Here is a 22842-nt window from a genome sequence, read left to right on the forward strand (position 1 = left end):
TTAAAAAATATATTTTATTGAGACAAAATGGCATGTCAGTGAAAAGTTGTATTATTATTATTTTTCCCGTAAAAAAACTAATATCTAATATCCAGTTCTGCTTAAAAATAATGTTATTAAATCCCTGTAATATCATTAGAAACTAATAAATATAATGTAAGTACAAATGTTTTTTCGTTTTTTTACATTCGGGTAACATCCCTATTACAAAGAAAACACATTTGGCACATTTATCTTCCGTCTGTACCTGGTCACGTGAACACGCTGATCCGTCTTGAGCCAACACTGGATGGTTGTGTACATAAGGTGACGTGGAACAGGCGAGTGATAATGTGAATTTAGTGCACCGTGGTTGAAATTAACACCATTAGCTAGCTAGTTTATTCAGACATCCAACGCAGTACACGTTTAAAAAAAGATTTAACTATGTGCTGCTGTTGTTAGGTGAGTTGATATTGAGATATAAAGCGAGAAAACAGTGCTAGCTCGACAGCTGTCAGGCTAGCGAGGTGGTCGTGTCAGCACTGCTAACATAGCTGACTGGCTCGCATTGCGGATAAAACACAACAGAACCTCCTGCGACAAACAGGTAAATCTCGGATCACGACGGCCAACGTATGACTATAAATCTGAAGCTAGCTAGCTAGAGTTACAGTAACTATAGGCATAAACATGACACACAGACTGCTTGCCTGCCAAACAGATCAACACAATCTGTCATTTGTCAGATTAAAAGATTGCACCTGCATATTCGATGTCGCATGCCTACACATGATGCTGTTACGTATGCTTTAGAAGGCAGCCAACAAAGAGAACATCTTGTCCATATGTAGCAAAAGCTAGCATGCTACCTTATCCGGGAGAAGAACAGACTGTTGCCATACGTCCGACTCTACAGTTATGAGTACATTTCTCATCTCCTTCCAGGTCTTGCATGAGGTGGTCATCTTTCCAGAGTTACCATGGCGAGTCCAGATGATCTGAAGTTCCAAGGTGAGGCGCATGGAGTGGCTCCCATCCTCCTCTCTGTTTATCCCCTTTCACCTCATCTTCACTTCTCACCTTGTCTCTTCATCTCTCACTGCCACTGTCCCGCACCTCCTCTCTCGGTCCCTCCTTCATTCCCTCACTCTAACCTCCTCTGTCTTCTCCTCTAGAGTTTGAGGAGGCCACTGACCTGCTGTTAGCAGACCCTGGGGCCTCCACCCTCAGTATGTCTGGCTCCAGCAGTACGTTCCCGGCCGGTGCCACTGGGGACATCAAACTGGACATGTCCGATGATGAGGGACAGGAGGAGAGTTCAGAGGTCAGGACAATGAATGAGTCCAATCACATCGCTCCATTGATAATCTGAAATTTTGCTTTTGTAATGATGTTTGCACAAACAGCCAAAAACCAAGCAATATGGGGATAACTGATTGACATTACTGTTTACAGCTCCTAAGAGGGGAGAAACAAACTAGCGGTTTCTGGACCTTTGAGTACTACCAGTCATTCTTCAATGTGGATACAATGCAGGTACAATATGCTTGAAATAACAGTTTAATCTGCACTCATGAGGCTGGCCTATATGTTGCTGTTTAACATCTGCCATATAGAAACTGTAAATGTAGTGGTGTTAGTTGCTGTACAATGTCCATTGGTTGACTGACTTCCTGTCATGGGATGCAGGTGCTGGACAGGGTCAAGGGGTCGGTGATGCCTTTACCAGGACGGCACTTTATCAAACATACCCTCCAGTCGAGTCCGGATTTATATGGTAATGGGACACAAATCGCCACTATAGCGTAGATCAAATTGTTCCTAGATAGTTAGATCTGAATTAGAATGGACCTTAGAATGTTAACTTTTATTGCCGTAAAACTGGACGACAGTTTGCCAAACTCTGCATATCTTAGGTTGTAATGTGAACCACCTCTACCCAGACTAACCTTACCTCCTGGTTCCCCGTATGTCCAGGTCCCTTCTGGATCTGCGTGACGCTGGTGTTCTCTCTGGCCATCAGTGGAAACCTGTCCACCTTCCTGAAATCTCTGGGGAGCCCCCATTACCACTACAGACCCCAGTTCCACAGAGGTATGGTACCTGGGGGTTACAGCTTGGCTCCTTATCAATGGTTTCATGTGAGATTTGCTATGTAAACAAAGGGGATTGTTGACTGTTTTATCTTTACTTTTCAGCACAGAGGCCTTTTTCAAGACCATGTTATATTACATGCAATAGCAGTGTTGATGTTGATTGCTTTTTCTCACTCCCTCAGTGACGATAGCTGCAGTAGTGATCTTCCTGTATGCCTGGCTGGTGCCCCTGGGTGTATGGGGTTTCCTGACCTGGAGGCAGAGGGAGGAGAGGCAGCAGAGTGGTTACTCCTTCCTGGAGACAGTGTGTGTCTACGGCTACTCCCTCTTCATCTACATCCCCACCTCAGTGAGTCAGCAGACACACTAGTGAATGTTTGGGTTGTAATTCAGCTAGCAAAACATATGAATCCCCTAGCTAAATGTTTTGCAATGGAAAATGAAGTTCAGGTGGTACCTACTTTACGGTTTCATAGTTTTTGTGCCTAGTGAATATGACCCTTTCCTTTATAGTATATTTCTATCTGATTGGGACCCAATCCAAACATTTTGTTCTCAAGTAACAAACCAATCACCTCCCTCTCAGGTGTTGTGGATCTTACCATTCGAATGGCTCCGATGGCTCCTCATCCTGGTCGCCATGGTGATCTCTGGGTCGGTCCTGGTGCTCACCTTCTGGCCTGTCGTCCGCGATGACACCAAGGTGACTGCTTTTGCCATCGTGGCAACAATCGTCGTTCTCCATGCACTGCTATCAATTGGCTGCAAGGTAAGAGCCCACTATAAGAGTGCTATGGGCAATAGTTACCTAGCCCCATCCTCCTAGGCCCTGTTCAAATAATTTGAAGAAGAATGGCAGTGATCATGGTCTGACATTTGTATAGAAATTAGTCCTCATTTTACTTAAACAAAAAATGTTTGAACCAGGCCCTAATCATAATCTAAATGGGAATGTCTCAGGGGAAATGTTTCATGTCCAACACCCTACTTCAGTCTATCTATAAACCTCACGTCCCTCATTCTTCATTAAGTTTCTAACCCTTTACACATGTCCCTCTATGCTATCTTTCAGATGTATTTCTTCCAGACAGCGACTCGCACACCAGTTCCTACACTTGCACCCAACCAGACAGCAGCAATATTGACCAACAAGACCCACTGACCAAGAGGAACCAGAGGGAGGGAGATGTGTCAATGTTTGAGACCACTGGGGAATCTGAAAGGACTAGATAAAAGGTTTAGGCGCCTGCGTACTCCGATGCTCTAACCAATAATAAGGATAGAGGACTGACAAGTGGTCAGAAAGGTATCCATAACGTTGTGTTGGAGGTTCTGGATATGTGAGATATCCTACTCTAGTACATTATGGACTTAACTGGATCAGCAGCCCATTAAAGTACTGTGTAATTGACTACAAATGTTATTACAAAGAGAAGGGACAAGGATAGAGGCCTATGAGTATAAACAAGTTATGGGTTATGAGGATTGCATTGGGGGGAAATGTTTTGCTTCTGCTGCAGAAATGATTCCGCACTTGTATATTGTAATAAATCAATATTTATCATGGAGAAGGTGGGTGTACCTCAATTAGTCGGGAGACTTCCTCTTATCTAATTTTATCTGCACTAAAAAACATAGGAAAGGAGGAAGCATGAGATCTGCTCTAACCAGCTCAGTTCTGTCAGTGCAGATGGAGACAAGGAAAGGAATTATTTTTAGACTTGAAATCCTCAGCTGCAGTCTGATCTTGAGATGAACCTATTGAAGGGAAATGCTGTATGAATGTTTAACTAATGTACTAATAGAGGGGTGGCCAACCTTACCCATAAAGGTGCATGCTTTTGTTCCAGCCAAGCAAAAACACCTGATTCTACCATCAGACGAGTTGGATCAACAGGTATGTTACAGCTTGGCTGGAACCAAGGCCTACTACACCCACACCAGCCCTCTGTGGGTGAGGTTGTATACCTCCGAGATGGAAAAGGGTTGTTCTAGAACTCAAACCACTCCTATGACCTGGAACGTGTAGTACTGTGCTGACTAATGTATCCACACCACTTTTTCTTTTTGTAGATACTTGTAAATTAAGGAAAGGGTTTGTCAGTGTATTTATTTATTCTTTGTTCACACTCCTGGGTTTGTGATTAAACTGTCATTCCAGTCAATTGTTTCGTCTTCTTGGTGTTGAGGGCAGGGGTCTAATGCTGGTCCTGGAGTGCTGTCTTGGCAGGATTTTGTTCCAGCCCAGCACTACCACATCTGATTTAAATGAATATTAGTTTAATTAGTTGGTAGGTATTGGGCTGGGACAAAGGCTGCGAAATATCCACCATCTACATGAGGAAGTATAGAGATCCCAGGTATGCAGCATTTGTTCCAGCCCTCAGCTTACTGTACTTTGAAAACATGTATTCTTGTTTGTCCTGAAGCCTCAGGGTCTAAGCTCAGCAATGATCCCTGAGATTTGAGGTAGTTGCTTTGTGTGTGCGCTTGGAGAACACACATTTACAGCTATATTCCTTGGGCACATCAATGTCTGCTGACCATGTAGGCTCAAGATGACGTTATAAAATCAGATTTCATTAGTCGTCCCCAACTGCTGGTTTTGGTTTGGAAAAGCCGATCCTAGATCTGTGGCTAATTGTCAGGGGCAATTTATTACCTCGAGCAATACAAACAGGAGTCTTCCTGATGCACTTTCCATCAATAGATGTCCCTTGAGGTCCCAGAGAAAAGTAGTGTTTGAATGCTAAGCTAGCAACTATCACAACATTGGTGTTAAAATTCTAACTGTAATATCAATAATAAGACCTGATCCAAAGATTTTTTGGGGGACTTCTCCACCAACATTTAATTTACTCCTTTTATACTTGTTTTTTGTTTGTTGCTTTTCTGTGAAAGAAATAAAACAAATAAAGACAACTGAAAAGTTAACCCTACAAACTAGCAAGACATTTTCTCTTCATAAAACTTGCTAAATCAAAATTTAAACTCAGTCCACAAATTGTGACTGGAAGCAATGCATACATGTCCATTAAGTCTTTGTCTGAAGGTTGAGCAATCGACTTGCCCGGGAAAGGAGGGAGGAGAGGTTTAGATATATCATAGGTAGTGAGGAGGGAAAGAGGTGACTCCCTCTATCCCGAACTCCCCACCGCAGTCTCAAAATGAAGAAAAGGAAACCGGGGAAGAATGTAAACTAGGATTCAGCTGCTCCAACGGCCAACATCAGTGTCCTTGGTCCAGTCTGTCTTTCTGTGGGTTCATCCTGCTTCCACCAATACCATCGGCTCACTGCAATCCTGATTGGCTATGAAGAGTGGGGGGCCGGGTCTGCTGCTGTGTCCTCGAAGCTCATTGGCTTTGGACAACACACCTCAATCGGAGGTGAGGTTATAACAGAGTTCCAGAGTTGGTGTTTTTCAAGATCACGTTCTACAGCGTTCTCCTACACACTCACATCTAGGCTGTCTCTCAAATGACACCCTAGTCCCTATACAGTGCACTTCATTTGTCCATGTGGCTCTAGTCAAAAGTAGAGCACTGTATATGGAATAGGGTGTCTTTTGAGATAGCCTAGGTCTACTGGGCTAAAGACTACCACTATGGATGACCAGACAAACACCTTGGGGGGAGCTAGCTATCGCTCTGGAATGGGGCCGTTTAAGGAGAGAGGCTCTACAGGCAGGTGGAGAAGTGCCTCGATATGAAAACAAAATGGCATCAGTGAGGGGTGTTCATAGTGTTCTACTGTACAGGAAAGCCCCCTGTCCTTTCAGTGCAGATCTGTAGTGGGGGACATCCAATCCAGCGATAAGGGGAGGGGGGATAGCGACTGGCTGTAGTGGATGGGGTTGGGTGTGTGTTTGGTGGAGGAGGGGGAAGGGTGGGGCATCACACTGGCACTAGGGGAGGCGAAATGTCCAAAAGGGAGGGAACCCGGATAAAGGAGATGATACCTGCTGTACAGTCGTGCAATGAGTTATTCTTTGCAACAAAAGTCTCTGTGTTCAATGTGTATGTGTAGGTGTACATGTGTCTGTAAAGCATAAAAAGGTCCAGTCAAACAAAGTTCAGTTCCGCTCTCCATTCAGAGAAACTGCCAATTCTTTGTGCTGATCAGTCTGTCAGTTGAACGTAGAGGTGCTGCCACCCTCTGGCTGGACTGGTGATATCATAGCTGCTGCACGATGATGAGAGGGGGGAGATGGGGAACAGCTCTCAAAGCGGAGAGAGCGGCGGGGAGGGACGGATATGAGAATAACTCCAGTGATAGAGAGATGGACAGTAAAGGAGAAAGGAAGGTGCTGAAGGGACAACACGACAGCACTGGTTTTGGTATTCTGGTTCTGGCTGTGGTCGGTCAGGAGGAGGGGCTAGTAGAGGTCATGCAGGGGTTCGGAGGTGAAGGGTGACGAGGTCTTAACTCCCATAATGCATGGTGTTGCTAGGGATGGCCATGGGAGAGGCCATGGAGATGGCGGGTCCCCCCATGGTGAACTGGTTGGTGACGGGATAATGCTGCTGCTGGTTAGAGCTGCTGCTGCTGCTAGGACCTGATTGGCCAGTAGAAGCTCCTGGAGTGAGGGGGAGAAAATGGGAAAGAGTGTTATCACCTTCCCTTGATTGGTTGTGGGCCAACTATGTCACACACTTCAGAATCCATCCCCTCCATTTACACAAATGATAGGCGTTTAGGGAACTTGACGACCCCCCCCCCCAGGTGCACGTTTTGGTTTTGCCCTAGCACTACAAATAATCAAAGCTCGATGAGGAGGTCATTATTTAAATCAGGACCGAGTTTAGGAAACTCTTGTATAGTGTATAAAGAGACGTACCCTGGACGATTCCGGTGCTCATGATGGAGCCCATCCTGGAGTGGGTGTGATTCACTATCCCTGTGTTCACTGAGGGCGGGAACAGAGGAAATAGTGAAACTGTATTAACGCACACACAAACGTGCAAACACACAGTCAGTCACACTGTCTGTGCTTGTCTGTCAGTCAGTCCATCAGTCCATAGTATCCTACCGAGGGGGATGAGGTTGTTGTGGGACACCGTCGAGCCGCTGCCCATGACTGTACTGAGGTCATAGGCTGTAGGCATCCCTGAGAGAGAGAGAGAGATGAAAGGGTGAGACGGGGAAGAGAGTGAGATGGGGAGGAGAGAGAACAAGAGGGGAGGAGAGAGAACAAGAGAGATGGGGAGAGAAAGGGAGCGAAATGGGAATAAAGCACAGGAGAAACATAAGCATCCTTTCTCTCTCACACACCGTTTTCCCCTCAGAGAGAGCATGCATCCCCCATCTATCAGCTGCTCTGTTAGCCTGATCTATTCTGTGATATCCCTACAGTTTAGTAAGACATTTGGTGGTGATGCTGTATGGATGCTTTTGCCTGATGATGCTATCATGGGTCAGATTGTGTTTGTATCGTCTGTGTGTTTACCTGACACAGCATTGTTCTGCCTCATGCAGTGTGTGTGTGTGTGGGTATGTCCTCTGTGTGTGTGTCCTCTACCAGTGTCCTCTATGTGTGTGTATTTACCTGACACAGCCATGCCCTGGCTCATGCTGTAGGCCCCCCCAGTGTTCCACATGGTCTCAGAGGGGGAGGTGTAGTGCGACCCAGGAGGGGGTGTGGGGGTGCTGCCTGTGTACCTACAAAAACACACACATACACAACAACATACACGCCATGAGAGGGAGCTCCCCTTCCCCCCTCGTTATCCTGAATGGCACAGGCCGAGGGCAGCGGAACAGACCAACTCACCTGAAAAAGGGGTTCTTCAAGTCCAGGAGGTTGCTGGACTTGGAGCCTGTCTGGTCCACTTGGGCGACAATACTGATGTCGTAGCTTTGTCTGTGAGGAGGGAAGAGAGCCAGGGATTGGCATGGGAGGAGGTGAGAAGGGAGGTGGATAGATTAACACAGACCAACACAGACAGACAGAGAAGCACAGATTCAGCAAGCACACATCTGTAATACACATATATACAGTGCTTTCGGGAAGGTATTCAGACCCCTTGACGTTTTCCACATTTTGTTATAGATTAAAAAAAAATAAAAAAATCTAAACACAATACCTCATATTGACAAAGCAAAAACAAGTTAGACATTTTTCCTGATTTATATCATTAAAAAAAAACTGAAATATGACATTTACATAAGTATTCAAATCCTTTACTAAGTACTTTGTTGAAGCACCTTTGGCAGCAATTATAGCCTAGCCAATTATAGCCGACAACGTTGAGACAGCCTATAAGGAGGTCAGAGACCTGACCGTGCGGTGCAAGGAGAACAACCTCTCCCTCAATGTGATCAAGACAAAGGAGAGGATTGTGGACTACAGGAAAAGGAGGACTGAGCACACGCCCATTCTCATCAACGGGGCTGTAGTGGAGCAGGTTGAGAGCTTCATGTTCCTTGGCATCCACATCACCAACAAACTAACATGGTCCAAGCACACCAAGGACGTCGTGAAGAGGGCATGACAAAACCTATTCCCTCTCAGGAGGCTGAAAAGATTTGTCATGGGTCCTCAGATCCTCAAAAGGTTCTACAAGCTGCCAGCTGCATCATCAAGAGCATCCTGACGGGTTGCATCACTGCCTGGTATGACCGCAAGGCACTACAGAGGGTAATGCGTACGGCCCAGTACATCACTGGTGTCAAGCTTCCTGCCATCCAGGATCTCTATACCAGGCTGTGTCAGAGGAAGGCCCTAAAAATGTTCAAAGACTCCTGCCACCCTAGTCAGACTATTCTCTCGGCTACCGCATGGCAAGCGGTACCGAAGCGCCAAGTCTAGGTCCAAGAGGCTTCGAAACAGCTTCTACCCCCAAGCCATAAGACTCCTGAACAGCTAATCAAATGGCTACCCAGACTATTTGCACCCCCCCCCCTTCACTGCTGCTAATCTCTGTTATTATCTATGCATAGTCACTTTAATAACTCTACCTATATGTACATAATACCTCAATTACCTTGACACTGGTGCCCCCACACATTGACTCTGTACTGGTACGGAGCCATTGTTATTTACTGCTGCTCTTTAATTATTAGTTATTCTTATGTCATACTTTTTTATTTGTATTTTCTTAAAACTGCATTGTTGGTTAAGGGCTTGTAAGTATGCATTTCACGGTAAGGTCTACACCTGCTGAATTCGGCGCATGTGACAAATACAATTTGATATGATTTTCTGGTCTCTCCAGACATGTTTGATTGGGTTAAAGTCTGGACTCTGGCTGGGCACTCAAGGACATTCAGAGACTTTTCCCGAAGCCACGCCTGCGTTGTCTTGGCGGTGTGCTTAGAGTTGTTGTCCTGTTGGAAGGTGAACCTTTGCCCTAGAGCTGGTTTTCATCAAGGATCTCTCTGAACTTTGCTTTGTTCATTTTGCCTCGATCCTGACTGGTCTCCCAGTCGCTGCCGCTGAAAAACATCCCCACAGCATGAAGCTGCCACTACCATGCCTCACCGTAGAGATGGTGCCAGGTTTCCTCCAGATGTGACACTTGGCATTCGGACCAAAGAGTTCAATCTTGATTTCATCAGACCAGAGAATATTGTTTCTCATGGTCTGAGAGTCTTTTAGGTGCCTTTTGGCAAACTCCAAGCAGGCTGTCATGTGCATTTTAATGAGGAGTGGCTTCCATCTGACCACAACCATTAAGGCCTGATTGGTGGAGTGTTGCAGAGATGGTTGTCCTTCTGGAAGGTTCTCCAATCGCCACAGATGAACTCTGGAGCTCTGTCAGAGTGACCACCGGGTTCTTGGTCACCTCCCTGACCAAGGCCCTTCTCCCCCGATTGCTCAGCTTGGCCGGGAGGCCAGCTCCAGTAAGAGTCTTGGTGGTTCCAAACTTCTTCCAATTTAAGAATGATGGAGGCCACTGTGTTCTTGGGAACCTTCAATGGTGCAGAAATGTTTTGGTACCCTTCTCCAGATCTGTGCCTCGACACTATCCTGTCTCGGAGCTCTACGGACAATTCCTTCGACCTCATGGCTTGGTTTTTGCTTTGACATGCACTGTCAACTGTGAGACCTTATATAGACAGGTGTGTGCCTTTCCAAATCATGTCCAATCAATTGAATTTACCACAGGTGGACTCCAACCAAGTTGTAGTAACAGCTCAATGATGATCAATGGAAACAGGATGCATCGGAGCTCAATTTCGAGTCTCATAGCAAAGGGTCTGAATACTTACGTGAATAAGGTAAGTTTATGTATTTTAAATAAATTTGAAAACATTTCTACAAACTTGTTTTCGCTTTGTCGTTATTGGCTGGTGTGTGTAAATTGCTGAGGATTTTTGTTATTTAATACATTTTAGAGTAAGACTATAACCTCACAAAATGTAGAAAAAGTCAAGGGATCTGAAGACTTTCCAAATGCACTGGGTAGCTCCAAAAGTATTGAGGCAGTGAGACATTTTGTTGTTTTGATACATGAGGTTGCAGACGCACATATCATCCACAACCCCCCACCCCACCAAATGCTAACCTCCCCTGTTATTGTAGTGGGGAGAGGTTAGAATGAGGTTACAGTGTAAACATGGAAGGAACCCTTACACTAACTTCCTCACTCATTATTTACGATTAATTCAGGATATTATGTAATCATGGTAGCATCCACAGTATTTAGAAACATTCTATTGTTATTTCCAATAAAAGTGACTCAAAAATGACAATTCATTATTTACCATCAATTTCAATTGGGCACAAAATAATTGGAAACAATTTCTAAATGGTTCACCCGATATGGATGAAAATACCCTCAAATTAAAGCTGACAGTCTGCACTTCATCCCCATAGTCATTGTATGAGGCAATTTTCTTTATAATTGTCGCTGTCCAAATACTTTTGGAGCTCACTGTATATCACCTACACACACATTCATTCAGAACTGTCATAATATAACACAAGCCTGGGCCTAGAGGTGAATGGCAACACACTAACACCAAAGCCTCCCTTCCCCAACAGACTCCCAGTAGATCCCTCTACAGCCTCTCACCTCTTGTTGGCGATAAGCAGTGCTGTGCCGGAAAGTGTGTCTCCTGCCTTGGTGAAGAGGGGTGACTGGAGCAGACAGCGGACCTGGTACCAGTGGGTCAGGGGCTCTGTGGGGGCTGTAGAGAGCCACACTGTCACCCTGCAGAGAGAGGGAGGGGGTTAGAGGTCATCCTACTCCAGTACAAGCATGGTCAGATATTCGGTAGGAACAGCCCTTTACAACTTATTGTGAAATGTTTCTATAGTGAATGTATTGTACTATATTGTATTGCTTTTAAGTTGCACCCACTTTCTGTCTTTGTGTTTATTACAATGTCTGTGAGAAAAAACAAGTGATGAAAGAAAAAGGAAAGTGACGGTGTAGCTGTAGTCAGGATCCATGTAGTCCTGGATCAAGTGATTTTACTCCTGACCATACACACACTTCAGCCCTGGTTAAGGCAGCTCAGGCCAACTTACATTGATCCCATGAACGCTACGTCGAACCAGAAGGCCAGGCCGTGCACCAGCCCTGAGTGCATCATATGGAACTTAAAGGGAATCTCTATCCTGAAAGAGAGTGCGAGAGAAGGAAAGGCGAGAGGGAAAGAGAGAAAAGAGTGGGATAAGTGTTAGTCTAGTTAAAGGGGCAATCAGCTGTTGCTACATCCATTTTTTGGACTTATAAATGAATGATATTATGCCATTATGTCTTGAAGAATATAACTTATAAATACCTCATGAGCTTAGTTTTTTTTTTTTTTTTTTTTTTTTTTTTTTTACCTTTATTTAACCAGGCAAGTCAGTTAAGAACAAATTCTTATTTTCAATGACGGCCTGGGAACAGTGGGTTAACTGCCTGTTCAGGGGCAGAACGACAGATTTGTACCTTGTCAGCTCGGGGGTTTGAACTCGCAACCTTCCGGTTACTAGTCCAACGCTCTAACCACTAGGCTACCCTGCCGCCCTAGTTCAACTGCCATACCCCATCAGAACCCAAAATATAAGTTTGTTTTACTCCAATGTTTGTAAAGAAAGTAAATGTAAACAATATATATATCATCAAAACATGGTTAAAATTATAATTTTGATATCATGGATGGTCAATCCTTGCATCCATAGCTCAGTCTATGAATTTGAGAGTGGTTACATTTCTCCAGCCCCATCCCTCAGCTTTTTACATAAAGGGCGGGGAATTTGCTTTGTTATTGTTTCAACTTCTGATTGCTGCTTTAAGGTTATTTTTAGACACTAGAAGGAATTATGTAGTATTTTTGCTGATGTAGAAAATTCAAAATTGGAAGTAGCCCCATATTAGAGAAGTAGGACATCCCTACATTCAGTAACATGTATCTACGCATCTCAATTCTCAACTCAATCTATGAATAACAATTAAATAATAAATATATGAGGGAATAACAGACACAGACAGACGGCACACAGACCTGTACAAATCCTCCTCTTTGGCCTCCAGGAAGTTGACTGTGTATTTGACAGACTTGGCCATCAAGATACGGATATCAAATGTGTCCTGAGAGGGGGAGGGAAAGAAAAAGGAGGAAGGAGAGAGACGGGGAAGAGGGAAGCAAGAGTATCCAGGTAAGTCCCAGTGAAGTAGAAATGTTTTATGGCAGCATTGGCTAGAGTGGGTACGGAGACGGTCTATGCCTTAATTTTATGATCTAGAACAGAGGCTGTACCCAGAACCAGGCCCTCCGGCCGGGCCCGGCTCTCCCAGCAGAGTGACAGAGGAGCAGGCACGGAGGAGGCCTACCCAGCTGACTACCGCTGGAAAATGATGTGTGTGTGTCGTTGACGGTGTGTGTGGTGTGTCGCTGTGTGTGATAAAAGGGTTGAGATTAATTCAATGAATACCCCTTATAAGCAGTGATAGTACTGTTGAAACCTCACTGTTGGTTCTGTGGTGTTAGACTGGGGAGCTGGACTGGGCGTAAACATTGGGATCCTAAACTCAATCCGCATCTAACTTATTTGTTCCAGCCGTCATAACACACAGTGTGTCGGTGGTATCTTCTACCACAAACACACACTCCCATACAGTCAATCTCCTATCCTGCATCAGCGTTTGCCCATAAACACACACACCTCATGTACCACCCTTAGACATAAACAAACACACAGGCCAGTCCGTACTATGCAACCCAATTTTCCACAAACAGCTCTTGTCCCCACATAACCCCTGACTATTTCAGGCCTTAAACACCCCTCCCATAAACATTTCCTAGTTAACCGCCCCCCTGCACCCCAATCATCTTGGGGGGTATCGCTTTAACCAACATGGTGGGCGGGGCAGGCAATGTCAGAAGATAGGTGTTCAAGAGTCTGACATACAACTGAGAATTCTACGTACCACAATGGGCTGGCGAAAGTACTCATCCACCGCTGCTCCTCGCAGGGCTGAGAGGTCCACACCATGGAAGGAAGGCTGGTACCTGAATGAGGGAGTGAGAGAATCATCATCATCAACTCAATCCCATCAACTACAGCAGCCCAATGAAAAGTGACTGATATCTCCGTACATTCACTGCTTCTACTCCCAGAGCTTCTTCTCTTGCCATTTCCCCCTGTCCCTCCAACCCCATCCTTCCTCCTACTGCCCGTTTCTCTCCTCCCTCCCCTCCTACTCCCCGTTTCTCTCCTCCCTCCCCTCCTACTCACCAGAAGTTGGCCTTGGTGAACTGCTCCATATAGAGCTGTTCGTCTGTGAAGGGGGCCAGGTGCACGTCACCGATGGTGGGGAACATTTTACCTGCGACACACGTGAAGTCAGTTAATGATGGTACAATCACCAGTGGCTAGTCATGATGAATATGTCTCTCAGTTTTAAAATGTAGACTTTAATATTATTTACTGCTTGGGCTTTAAAATAACCTTTAGACCTTTTGACATTTTCTCCCTTTCTCCTTCCCCCCTACTCTACCCCTTTCTATGCTCTCCCTCCAACCTTTCCTCTGTCTCACCACTAGGCTTGAGGAACTTCTTGGCGTGGAGGTAGCTCTCCAACATCCTCTCGTTGAAGAGCATGTAGCCCATGGGCTCTGAGATGATGATGTCCACCTGCTCAGGTAGCGTAACCTCCTCTACTTTACCAGGGATCACCACCACACGGTCCCCCAGACGGTTAGTGTTCACCAGGACCTAGTGGAGGGGACACCAGAGGGTTAGTGTTCACCAGGACCTAGTGGAGGGGACACCAGGGGGTTAGAGGTCACCCGGACCTAGTGGAGGGTTAGTGTGTGTGTGTGTGTGTGTGTATTAGAGGGAGGCTGATACATCTGCCAGATTTATGGCTACATAGCATGTCAAGAAGAGGATAGGGTTTGAGCAGGGGTGGTTTGTCAAAATCAATTTGCGGGCCAGAAAAAGTGCAGTTAATTGGAAATATATAGGTCACTTAATTGACATAGTTTAGTGTGTCTGTTACCTCTGCATGCTGGGCCATGGTGCTGGCCTCCACAGCGTAGACCTTCCTGGCCCCAGCCTGAGCAGCAAAGAACGACAGAATCCCTGAACCACAGCCCACATCCAACACCACCTAGAGAGAGAGGAATGGACTCTAATTCTTCCCTGATAAAGACATCAATGAAATCCAGCAGTGTCTACTGCCCAAACCAACTAAACAACAGTTTAGCTTCAAATACAGCAAAGGACTCAATTCAGAACAAGCTATATTTAAGTGCCAGGACAGTGCATCAGCACCTTGTCCTTGAAGTCAGTGTGGTTCTGGAGGATGGCCCTCTGATAGGTTCCTGTCCTGACGTAGTCCTGCATCATGTTCTGCTGCTGGGAGAGGTAGCCATAGAACTGGAGGAGTGAAGGAGAGAGAGAGAACAAGGGAGTGAGAGGAAAATAAAGTGACAGAACAGCTTATTTTTCACGAGGTGTTTTAATATTGTCACTGAGCTAATAAAGGTTGGAATAAATGATTTATTGCAATGCATGGCAGATTCTGCGTGTGCACCTGGAAGTACTGTACTGCGGATGATTCCTCTGTCCTGTCGCTGAAGACCGACTGCTCTCCACTGTGGCCGCGGCAGTTCTTCAGGAGATTATAGAACGATGAGAACTCTGAGGAGATCGTCATAACAGGTTATAAGCAGGACAAATCAGACATAAGTTATAAACGGTCTTAAGCCAGTCATAATGGGGAGAAATCAAACAATAATAATAACCAATTATAACAGTTCACAAGGATGACAGAGGCAAGACAAGTATGAGAAACAATAAGAATCTCTTTATGAGGACAGGAACATGTGCACTAGGACAGGGAGTCAAAGACACAGACACACAGGAGACAGAGGGTCAATGACAGAGACAGATATAGCCTACTGGCAGGCAGTCAAAGACAGACAGAAAAAACAGACAGACAATGACAGCATCCTCTGAGACATAGCGGCGGTGGTTGCCGGGGGTTAGCTACCTGCAGGTGAGGTGAACTGTAGCAGGACGCTGTTGCAGCCCAGCGTGATGATGAACGACTGTTTCCCCACGCGACTGCACTCTGTGTCCCTGGAGACCGAACACTTGAACACACAAGTCTCCTCTGCTGTGAGAGGAGTCATACAATAGTTAGGGCCCAGCAACACTCCTACAACAGGTCATTCATGGAATAAGCATGGCACAGGAGTACGTGGCTTACCGTAGGTCACACAACACGAAGAACAACATGCTAACAGAACTGGCCTGATCACACACAGCGCTTTATTGACTCAATTAGCATTAAAGCATCTCAACCATAGCAGCAAGCAAAGAGCTATTTTTAACCTCCTTTAGCCGAGGGAAAGCGAGTAATTTCTTCTATTGAATCTATTTCACACACACTCCTGGATGATTAAGATGACAGTTTTAAAGACTGGATTTGTGAAAGCAATATATTGGCAAGGTAGGTCTAGTGCTGTGCCTGCATGGCAGTGAGATAATCTGTGGTTTAATCCAGCAGTTGTGATGGGATTAAGACTAGCGCTGTTACTTAGATTATTAGCCAGATGCAGCATGTTTTATTAACAGACCAAACTACCGACTGACACCGGATTAACCAGCGATAAATATGAGAGCAGGAGTGTGTGTGTTGCTTAACAAGTGTGTGTTCGATGCAAGGACTGAGAGATAGAGTGCATGCTTTAAAATATGGAGGCTACAACCATCTCCCTCCACTAGACCTGGCCTGTCTACAAGGCCCTTCAGCTGAACATTGTGGGAAACGACAATGACAGATGATGGAGACAAGGACCTGTTACAGATATGTAACAACCAGATGATAGTCACGTCAATGTTCTAACAGGATAATGTCAGGTCATAATAGACACTTGTCAAAGTGAAGAGCAAAATTGTGCTATTTTTGCTGGGCCAAGGCATTGCCCCTCATGGACAATGTAAATACACCCATTCCAGCACGATACAGACATTACTAGTGTGCTGTGTTTGATTGAGGTGCTTTTGTGTCTATAATAAAGCAGAAATAAAATGATTGTGTGGCAAGACACTGAGGTTATTTTTCCAAGTGGAAAACATAAAATTGGTCAGATTACTTTAGACTCAGTCGTGCTGCTCTATGTAGCAATTCAATCGGGAGTTCATTCCTGCCCGGTGTGGAAACATTTATCTTCCATCATCATGGGAATGTTGGAAGAGGAAACGGCTGTTGGGCCTATGGACCGGACCAGGCAATCACACATATCATAAAACTTTGATAGGACACCTTGAAAAACACCCTGCCACACATACATTTCTACTTTCCCCACAGCCCAAGCTTGACTGTATCAAAACTAGGGACATCACGGCTTCTTGAAAGGGACATCCCATCTGTGCCTCAGTGTAACAAAAGCTGCAAGCGCTCAGCGCGAGCACACAAGTGATCGGCAGGGGAGTAGGGAGGTGGGGGACTAGCTGGCTATTGTTCAGGGGAGAACAAAGATGAATAACTAATACGAGCCTGGTTTAGCTCATCGAAACACAAGAATTCATATTTAGCCTTAAAAAAAACGATTTCGTTTATCGATATTTATTCACTCAGCTAGGCATCTACAGTAGATTAGATAACCATAAAGTAGCACGCGCGAGCCAATGGGGTTAGCTTGCTTGTTTGCACCGCTACTAGTATGATCTGTGCGCAAAGACGACGACGTTCCGAAACAAAACACACTTTTAAGATACCCATCTCAAAGGGTCAAATGCTATCTTGCATTATCATAACTATCTAACTAGCTAATAAAGAGGGCAATGCTCATATGACGCAGTTTGTTTTAACTGTTAGAACTCTGTGGCATTAAGGGCAAACCATTGCGAAGTATGGCTGATAGCTTATTGGGGCAAAAATGAAAGAGCACGTTAACATGTCAATTAGCTTTGGCTACCTGCGTCAATGTGTAGCGAGCTGAAATGCAATCTGGCGCTAAATTGTTAGCAAGTTGAAATGAGTAAACAGGGTAGGTATCTAATGTGCTTGGTCACACTTAGCTTGCTGTCCTGGAAACGTCTCGTGTGAGCTAAAACTGACTACTTCGCATCAAATGAATACTTTAAAGAATATTCCTCAAGACAAATAGATAGGTAAGAAAAAACGTGGTCCACAAACCACGAAATGAGCGCAGTAAGCGTGCTAAAGCTAACCACCTATAGTTAGCTAAGCTACCAACAGTGCGCTGTCGTGGTGCTGGAGAAGTAACCTTAGCTAACTAAGTTATGTTAGCTAGCTAGCTAATAGCGATAAGCGAAAACAGTCCCCATTACGTTGGATTCTATAGGTGGAACCAGTCGGTTTTGAAGTGGAACCCGCACACACGTGCAAGACCAGGCACTCGCATCGGTTAGCTAGCTATCTTTTTAGCATTTAGCTCTGGCTAGTTAGCCAGGGTAATGTCAGTTAACAAGGAGCCCAGGCCGAACCGGGATATGGAAGAGCTGTCTCAAGTCCACTCACCGTTGGAGAGGTTGATCAGGGCCGCGTCTTGTGTGGCTTTCACCTCCAGTCGTAGAGGCTGCTGCTCGGAGTGACGCTGTATTTCTCCGTTTGCGTCTCCGATAGAGAGGAGCCGCACGCCGGGAAACACCGACACCGCCATCTTCGATCTGTGGGAAGAGACAGCTCACTGTGGCCTCACATCCAGCGTTGGACGTACACTCACGACAGGAAACGGGATACACACAGTTCTACTGCCACTCTGTGGCCGAGAGGCAAACTGCTTAGTGCAAATACAGTAGACTGCACTGACTTCTGTTGTCACTGCTGTACACTGTTTCAGCAAAGACAGTACAGTTAGTTGGACAAAGAGAGAAATAAGGAATCTTGAATAATCATTTGAATTAAATAAAAATGCGTTTCGTATCCTGGTCTGTTAAATCTGTGTGAATAATATTGGTTCTGCTGTGTAACATGTCATGCAGCAAGTACCAAAACCTACAACTTTGGGCAGTGGCTAAATACAGTTTATCTGGCAGACTATTGGCAAATATGCACTGGTATTACTTGAGCAGCATTCTATGTGACAGGGATGAGCAAGTCTGGTCCACAGGGGCCTGAGTGCATGTCTGTTGTCTTTTGTTCTCTCCAAATCAGCATCTGATTTATAAACCAGGTATGGCATCAGTGGATGAATTAAGTGCCAGGCGAAAGAGAAAAGCAGCAGACACTCAGGTCCCTGCAGGACAGGAGTTGCCTACCCCTGATACTCTTGTGTGTTCTGGCCAGTCAGCTTAAGGGGGCCACTCTTAACAAACTCCTTGATAAAACATGAGACTCAAGGCGATGTTGAAGGTGAAATTATACATTTTATTAAATTTTTCAGTCAATACATGTCATGGTACCATTCTAAGACAAATACACACAAAAGAAACGTTAAGGCACAACAGGATGACAGTGTTTTCCACATGTATGAATCCATCCACCAGAGCATTTCAGTGACTAATATTTGTAAAAAGAGGTGCTCTGCTTTCCCCATGCATTATGGACACTGTAGTCCTCAAAGGTTCTCTGTTCACTTTATTATAACGTCAGAGGAATTCAGAGCTCAGTCTCTGTCACCATAGTGAAAAGAGCTTGCGTTCCTCCATCTCCTTTCCTGCATGGCCACTGATTTGAAAGGACTTGGTAGGCAAGACTAATAGTACTGTGAACATCTATGTAGGCCTAGTCCTTTCACCTATCAGTGGTCAAGTCTGAGGACATTATTGAAGACATGTTTCTGGGTATTGGAACATGTTGAAGGGCTGTTCTCCAGTTTTTAGCAACACTTCATGTTGTAATAAGAACACAGTATGGTTCCTAAACATGACTCATTCTCTGGTGTTGTTTTTCAACTTCTTCAGGTCCTATTTAAGTGTTTCTGATTAATCAAGTGGGAAAGTAAATGCAGATTTAGGCCTCAACAGGTCTCGTGTTAAAACCGGGGCAGTTAGATTACCAGAGGTTTGGCACATACTAAGGCACATTAGTTTGAAGCAGTACGCAAAGTGTAAAAGGTAAAAGGGGTGGGGAACCCGAAAAATGACTTTAAACCATTTAGAATGTGTCCTTACTTTAACGTAGATGCACCAATGGAGTAGCAGTCTCCTTCCACTGAGTGTCCAGAGATCAGGCTTATTTATAATGATGATACACAGCAATTATACTTATCTATAGTGTCAGTACAGTAATCCTAATATTCTTGTTATGATCCTTCATATCATTATTCTGATGTTGACTGAGCAACACCACAAAACCAGCATTGAAACAGATCTTTTGCATGACCTGAGTTTGAGATCTCTATATGCCAACACCCATAAGAAACCTCTAACATCTGAGTCACTCTTTTCAAGACATAGTAACACCATTTTCTTTTGAATTACATTTTGCATCACAGTGGTTTAACTGTCAACTGAGGATCTTAACAGTGTAGTCGAGTGTTTAACACATGAGAATGCGCACAAAATTTCTGTCAAAAGACTAAATTCTCTTGAGGCTCATGGAGTCACCACACTTTTAGCAGAGTATCATAAATTACACTTATTGAAATGCTTCACAATTTCATCTGACAAAAATCACAGTGACAGTGTTAAGGCGAGTTTGTGTGGAACTTTGCATTGTGTTTGCAACCAACTGAGCACCATTTTGAAAAACAAGCTCTGAGATCAAACTCGGGTGTAATATCTTGTAGTGTGTTGAACATAGCTTCACAACAATGATACGGTAGGCTATACTCATGTAATGGCACTGGGTCAACCACTTTAAAAGACTCACCAACAACAATGTGTAAAACCTAATACAGTTCAATTTCACTTTGAGTAAAATAAAAGTAACAAAAGGTAGAGACTACAGGGAGAGTTGGGGTTGAGACTGCCATATTTATACTTTGAGGAGTGCTTTCATTCTAATGATCTCAACACACAAAGGACTGCAAATGTTATCCTTATTGAGCTGTAGAACAGAACAGAACACATGTCAAAACTCACTCAGCATAGGGTTAATGCTTGTGATTGTGTTCTGGCCTTGAGGTCTTCAGTGACTGGACGTGGTGGGGAAGGGTGTAGGAGACGCCAGGGGCTTGGAACTGAAAGGCATCCTTGGGGAATGTTCAGACGTGTTTTACAAGCCTCCATCATCACCATCGCCTGCAGTGAGAAAGCATAGAGTCCGATCAGATCACTGGCACAGGAGTTAGATGAGATATGGCTGCCATTGGTTACATTCTCTTTGTAACAATCAAAGCCAGAAGGGTCAAAGGTTAGCAAACAGAGAGAGAAAAGGAGAGTGAGGAACAGGTAGAGGGAAGGTAGAGAAAGAAAGCAGGACAAAAAGAGACAGAGAGAGAGAGAGAGTGTGTGTGTGTCCATGCACATGTGTGTGTGAGAGAGACAGAAGAGAGAGATAGAGAGGGAGTTAGTTGAAGCCTACTCTACCACATCAGACTGTCATCTCACCTCAGAAGAGGGCGCAGGACTTGGGGGGTCTGAAGGGGTTGTCGCTGGAGGGCACCCCCATGAGGAGAGGGTCTTTATGGGCGTTCTGCAGGCAGAAGGTCTTCAGGTCCGCTGCTGCCTGGGACACCTGAGAGTGGAAACAGAGACACTGTCAATTCCATTATACTTTAATTCTGTGTCATAAAGGCTACATAAGACTGCAGTAAAGATGACATATCAATGTCATAGGCATTCATGAGAACGAGTCATCATTGACAGTGACAGCGTTTTCTATAAAGAAGTTCCAAGTAAATTGAGCTCAATCCTGCTCTACTTAGCTTCTACTTGTTTTAACTCAGCTTTTCAAGAGAGACCTGGTCCACGCATCAATAAATAGAGGGGCCAACACTTTCACTCTGCCACAAAACTCCTACTGATACTCAGTTTACTGAACCTAAAGTAATATGCTCCAAGCTCACACTGTGAGAGAAACTGAGCAATGATCAGCTATTTTCCTAAAGTCCCTACCTAGGACTTGACTCAGCAATAGCATAATGATCTGGTACTTTACTAGAGGGTTGTTTCATGGGTGAAGTCTATAACAGTTGTCATAACATTGTCCCCATTAACACAAGATGGCACTTTAGGACCAAGTCACAAATGGGCTATGCATTGAGTTTATTATTTATCTAGTTAGTTGATAATATGGTATAAACGTATCTCATAGGCTATAGATAAAATCCTATATTTTTTTCTGCATTCTCATATGCCCTTCAAAGCACAGTATGCTTGAGTGCTACAGGGTGGTTTAAGGTCTGCGGATTAATCTGGCTTTCTCCTCTAAAAGGAGTAATTTGGCCAACAATCGCACTACTGTCACAGCCACAATCAACAAAGGCCACCACTGTGCTGCACCATTCGCGGAAACTAACCTACGAGCTGTTTGCTTTCTCCGGACAACACAGCCTACTGCAGGAAATCTTCATATTTCACACGATTAATTTAGAGCACAATTAACAGCACATCGTTAACTTCTAAATATATCTTAAATACATCCATTCAAAACGGCGTTAAACTAACTGAAGAGCTGATGAGTAGCCTAGACTTGCCATAACACCTATGAATACAGCAATACTAGAACCGCATTATAATCTTACGTTTTTCTTTCCGTAACATGACAGGTGATAGGCGGCGCTCGATTGAGCACGTCAATTTACGGGCTACTCCGTTAGTTTGCGGGACAGCGCTGCAGTTAGTTACAATTCTGCAAACAGATGGCATAGTTCCAGTGGAACAGCATTTTGTAACAAATAACGCGATGCTTCCCATAAAATAGTCAAACTTTACATAATCTATAGCTTTTCAATAGTTACCAAAGGGCCATGTTGACAAGTCAGCCAGTCACACCAAATGCAGAACAGTTTTTGATCAGTCTTTCTGAATGTAATGTCTTTACCTTGATCCTGCGAACACTCGCCTCTAGGCGAAGTTGTTTTACCACCTTCTGAGCGATAACCAAGTTGCTGCTGTTTGCGCTGTTATTCGACATGTCTGCGAGGTCTGTCCAACGGCCAAGTGAAAGTGTCCGGCTATCACTTGAAAGAACGAGATTTTCTGATGAGGCCGCTGCGACTCAAGTGCTCCCCCTCTCTCTGAAAAAACGCACCGCTTTTTTTGCGCAATGTTCTCCCCACTGCTTTCAGAATGGCCCCTAGTTAAAGATGGTTATCAGTAGAGGCACTTATGTGTACATGTAAAAAACAACAACAACAACCACATAATAATAATAGACCAGTCAGTTAAACAAATGAATGGGCTATTTTCTGAAAATGAAATGTTCCTTTGGGTTTTATATTGTGTCGCCAATAATACAC

General features: G+C 44.6%; 3 protein-coding genes across 5 annotated transcripts; 1 reads left to right on the forward strand and 2 right to left on the reverse strand.

The window, feature by feature from the left end:
• The first annotated feature begins 264 nt into the window (after positions 1 to 264).
• LOC139365078 (protein YIPF1-like) lies at positions 265 to 4243 on the forward strand. The gene is made up of 9 exons (XM_071102446.1): positions 265 to 589; positions 928 to 993; positions 1158 to 1306; positions 1438 to 1518; positions 1672 to 1759; positions 1960 to 2076; positions 2261 to 2427; positions 2665 to 2847; positions 3151 to 4243. The coding sequence occupies exons 2-9, from the start codon at positions 963 to 965 to the stop codon at positions 3238 to 3240; spliced, it is 906 nt and encodes a 301-aa protein (XP_070958547.1). The 5' UTR covers positions 265 to 589; positions 928 to 962; the 3' UTR covers positions 3241 to 4243.
• Positions 4177 to 18251, reverse strand: LOC139365077 (histone-arginine methyltransferase CARM1). Of its 2 annotated transcripts, none has more exons than XM_071102445.1 (16): positions 18015 to 18251; positions 15516 to 15638; positions 15057 to 15163; positions 14795 to 14899; positions 14520 to 14630; positions 14056 to 14233; positions 13754 to 13844; positions 13446 to 13527; positions 12520 to 12605; positions 11555 to 11644; positions 11097 to 11234; positions 7850 to 7939; positions 7625 to 7737; positions 7109 to 7186; positions 6917 to 6985; positions 4177 to 6655 (listed from the first exon to the last, which is right to left on the reverse strand). In XM_071102445.1, exons 1-16 carry the CDS (start codon positions 18154 to 18156, stop codon positions 6501 to 6503), a joined length of 1758 nt encoding a protein of 585 aa, XP_070958546.1. In that variant the 5' UTR covers positions 18157 to 18251; the 3' UTR covers positions 4177 to 6500. The 2 variants fall into 2 exon arrangements, with proteins under 2 accessions (XP_070958546.1, XP_070958545.1); XM_071102444.1 differs by having other exon boundaries at positions 4200 to 6655; positions 15516 to 15641; positions 18015 to 18238.
• A 591-nt stretch (positions 18252 to 18842) lies between these two features.
• Positions 18843 to 22635, reverse strand: LOC139365079 (guanine nucleotide-binding protein G(I)/G(S)/G(O) subunit gamma-5-like). Of its 2 annotated transcripts, none has more exons than XM_071102448.1 (3): positions 22425 to 22635; positions 20990 to 21116; positions 18843 to 20680 (listed from the first exon to the last, which is right to left on the reverse strand). In XM_071102448.1, exons 1-2 carry the CDS (start codon positions 22515 to 22517, stop codon positions 20991 to 20993), a joined length of 219 nt encoding a protein of 72 aa, XP_070958549.1. In that variant the 5' UTR covers positions 22518 to 22635; the 3' UTR covers positions 18843 to 20680; position 20990. The 2 variants fall into 2 exon arrangements, with proteins under 2 accessions (XP_070958549.1, XP_070958548.1); XM_071102447.1 differs by having other exon boundaries at positions 20969 to 21116; positions 22425 to 22634.
• Between the last annotated feature and the right edge of the window lie 207 nt (positions 22636 to 22842).

The sequence above is a fragment of the Oncorhynchus clarkii genome, chromosome 13 (genome assembly GCF_045791955.1).
Source record: "Oncorhynchus clarkii lewisi isolate Uvic-CL-2024 chromosome 13, UVic_Ocla_1.0, whole genome shotgun sequence".
Classification (NCBI taxonomy): Eukaryota; Metazoa; Chordata; class Actinopteri; order Salmoniformes; family Salmonidae; genus Oncorhynchus; species Oncorhynchus clarkii.

What these genes read in the sequence shown, in the direction of transcription:
- LOC139365078 (XM_071102446.1), top strand. Translation starts at nt 963, where the DNA reads ATGGCGAGTCCAGATGATCTGAAGTTCCAAG. An exon ending in AGATGATCTGAAGTTCCAAG is followed by an intron (nt 994 to 1,157) that starts GTGAGGCGCATG and finishes CTTCTCCTCTAG; the next exon opens with AGTTTGAGGAGGCCACTGAC. An exon ending in GTCGAGTCCGGATTTATATG is followed by an intron (nt 1,760 to 1,959) that starts GTAATGGGACAC and finishes CCGTATGTCCAG; the next exon opens with GTCCCTTCTGGATCTGCGTG.
- LOC139365077 (XM_071102444.1), bottom strand. Translation starts at nt 18,156, where the DNA reads ATGGCGGTGTCGGTGTTTCCCGGCGTGCGGCTCCTCTCTATCGGAGAC. An exon ending in CCATGGCCCAGCATGCAGAG is followed by an intron (nt 14,234 to 14,519) that starts GTAACAGACACA and finishes CCCCTCCACTAG; the next exon opens with GTCCTGGTGAACACTAACCG. An exon ending in TTGAAGAACCCCTTTTTCAG is followed by an intron (nt 7,738 to 7,849) that starts GTGAGTTGGTCT and finishes GTGTTTTTGTAG; the next exon opens with GTACACAGGCAGCACCCCCA.
- LOC139365079 (XM_071102448.1), bottom strand. Translation starts at nt 22,517, where the DNA reads ATGTCGAATAACAGCGCAAACAGCAGCAACTTGGTTATCGCTCAGAAG. An exon ending in CGAGTGTTCGCAGGATCAAG is followed by an intron (nt 21,117 to 22,424) that starts GTAAAGACATTA and finishes TTCCACTCTCAG; the next exon opens with GTGTCCCAGGCAGCAGCGGA.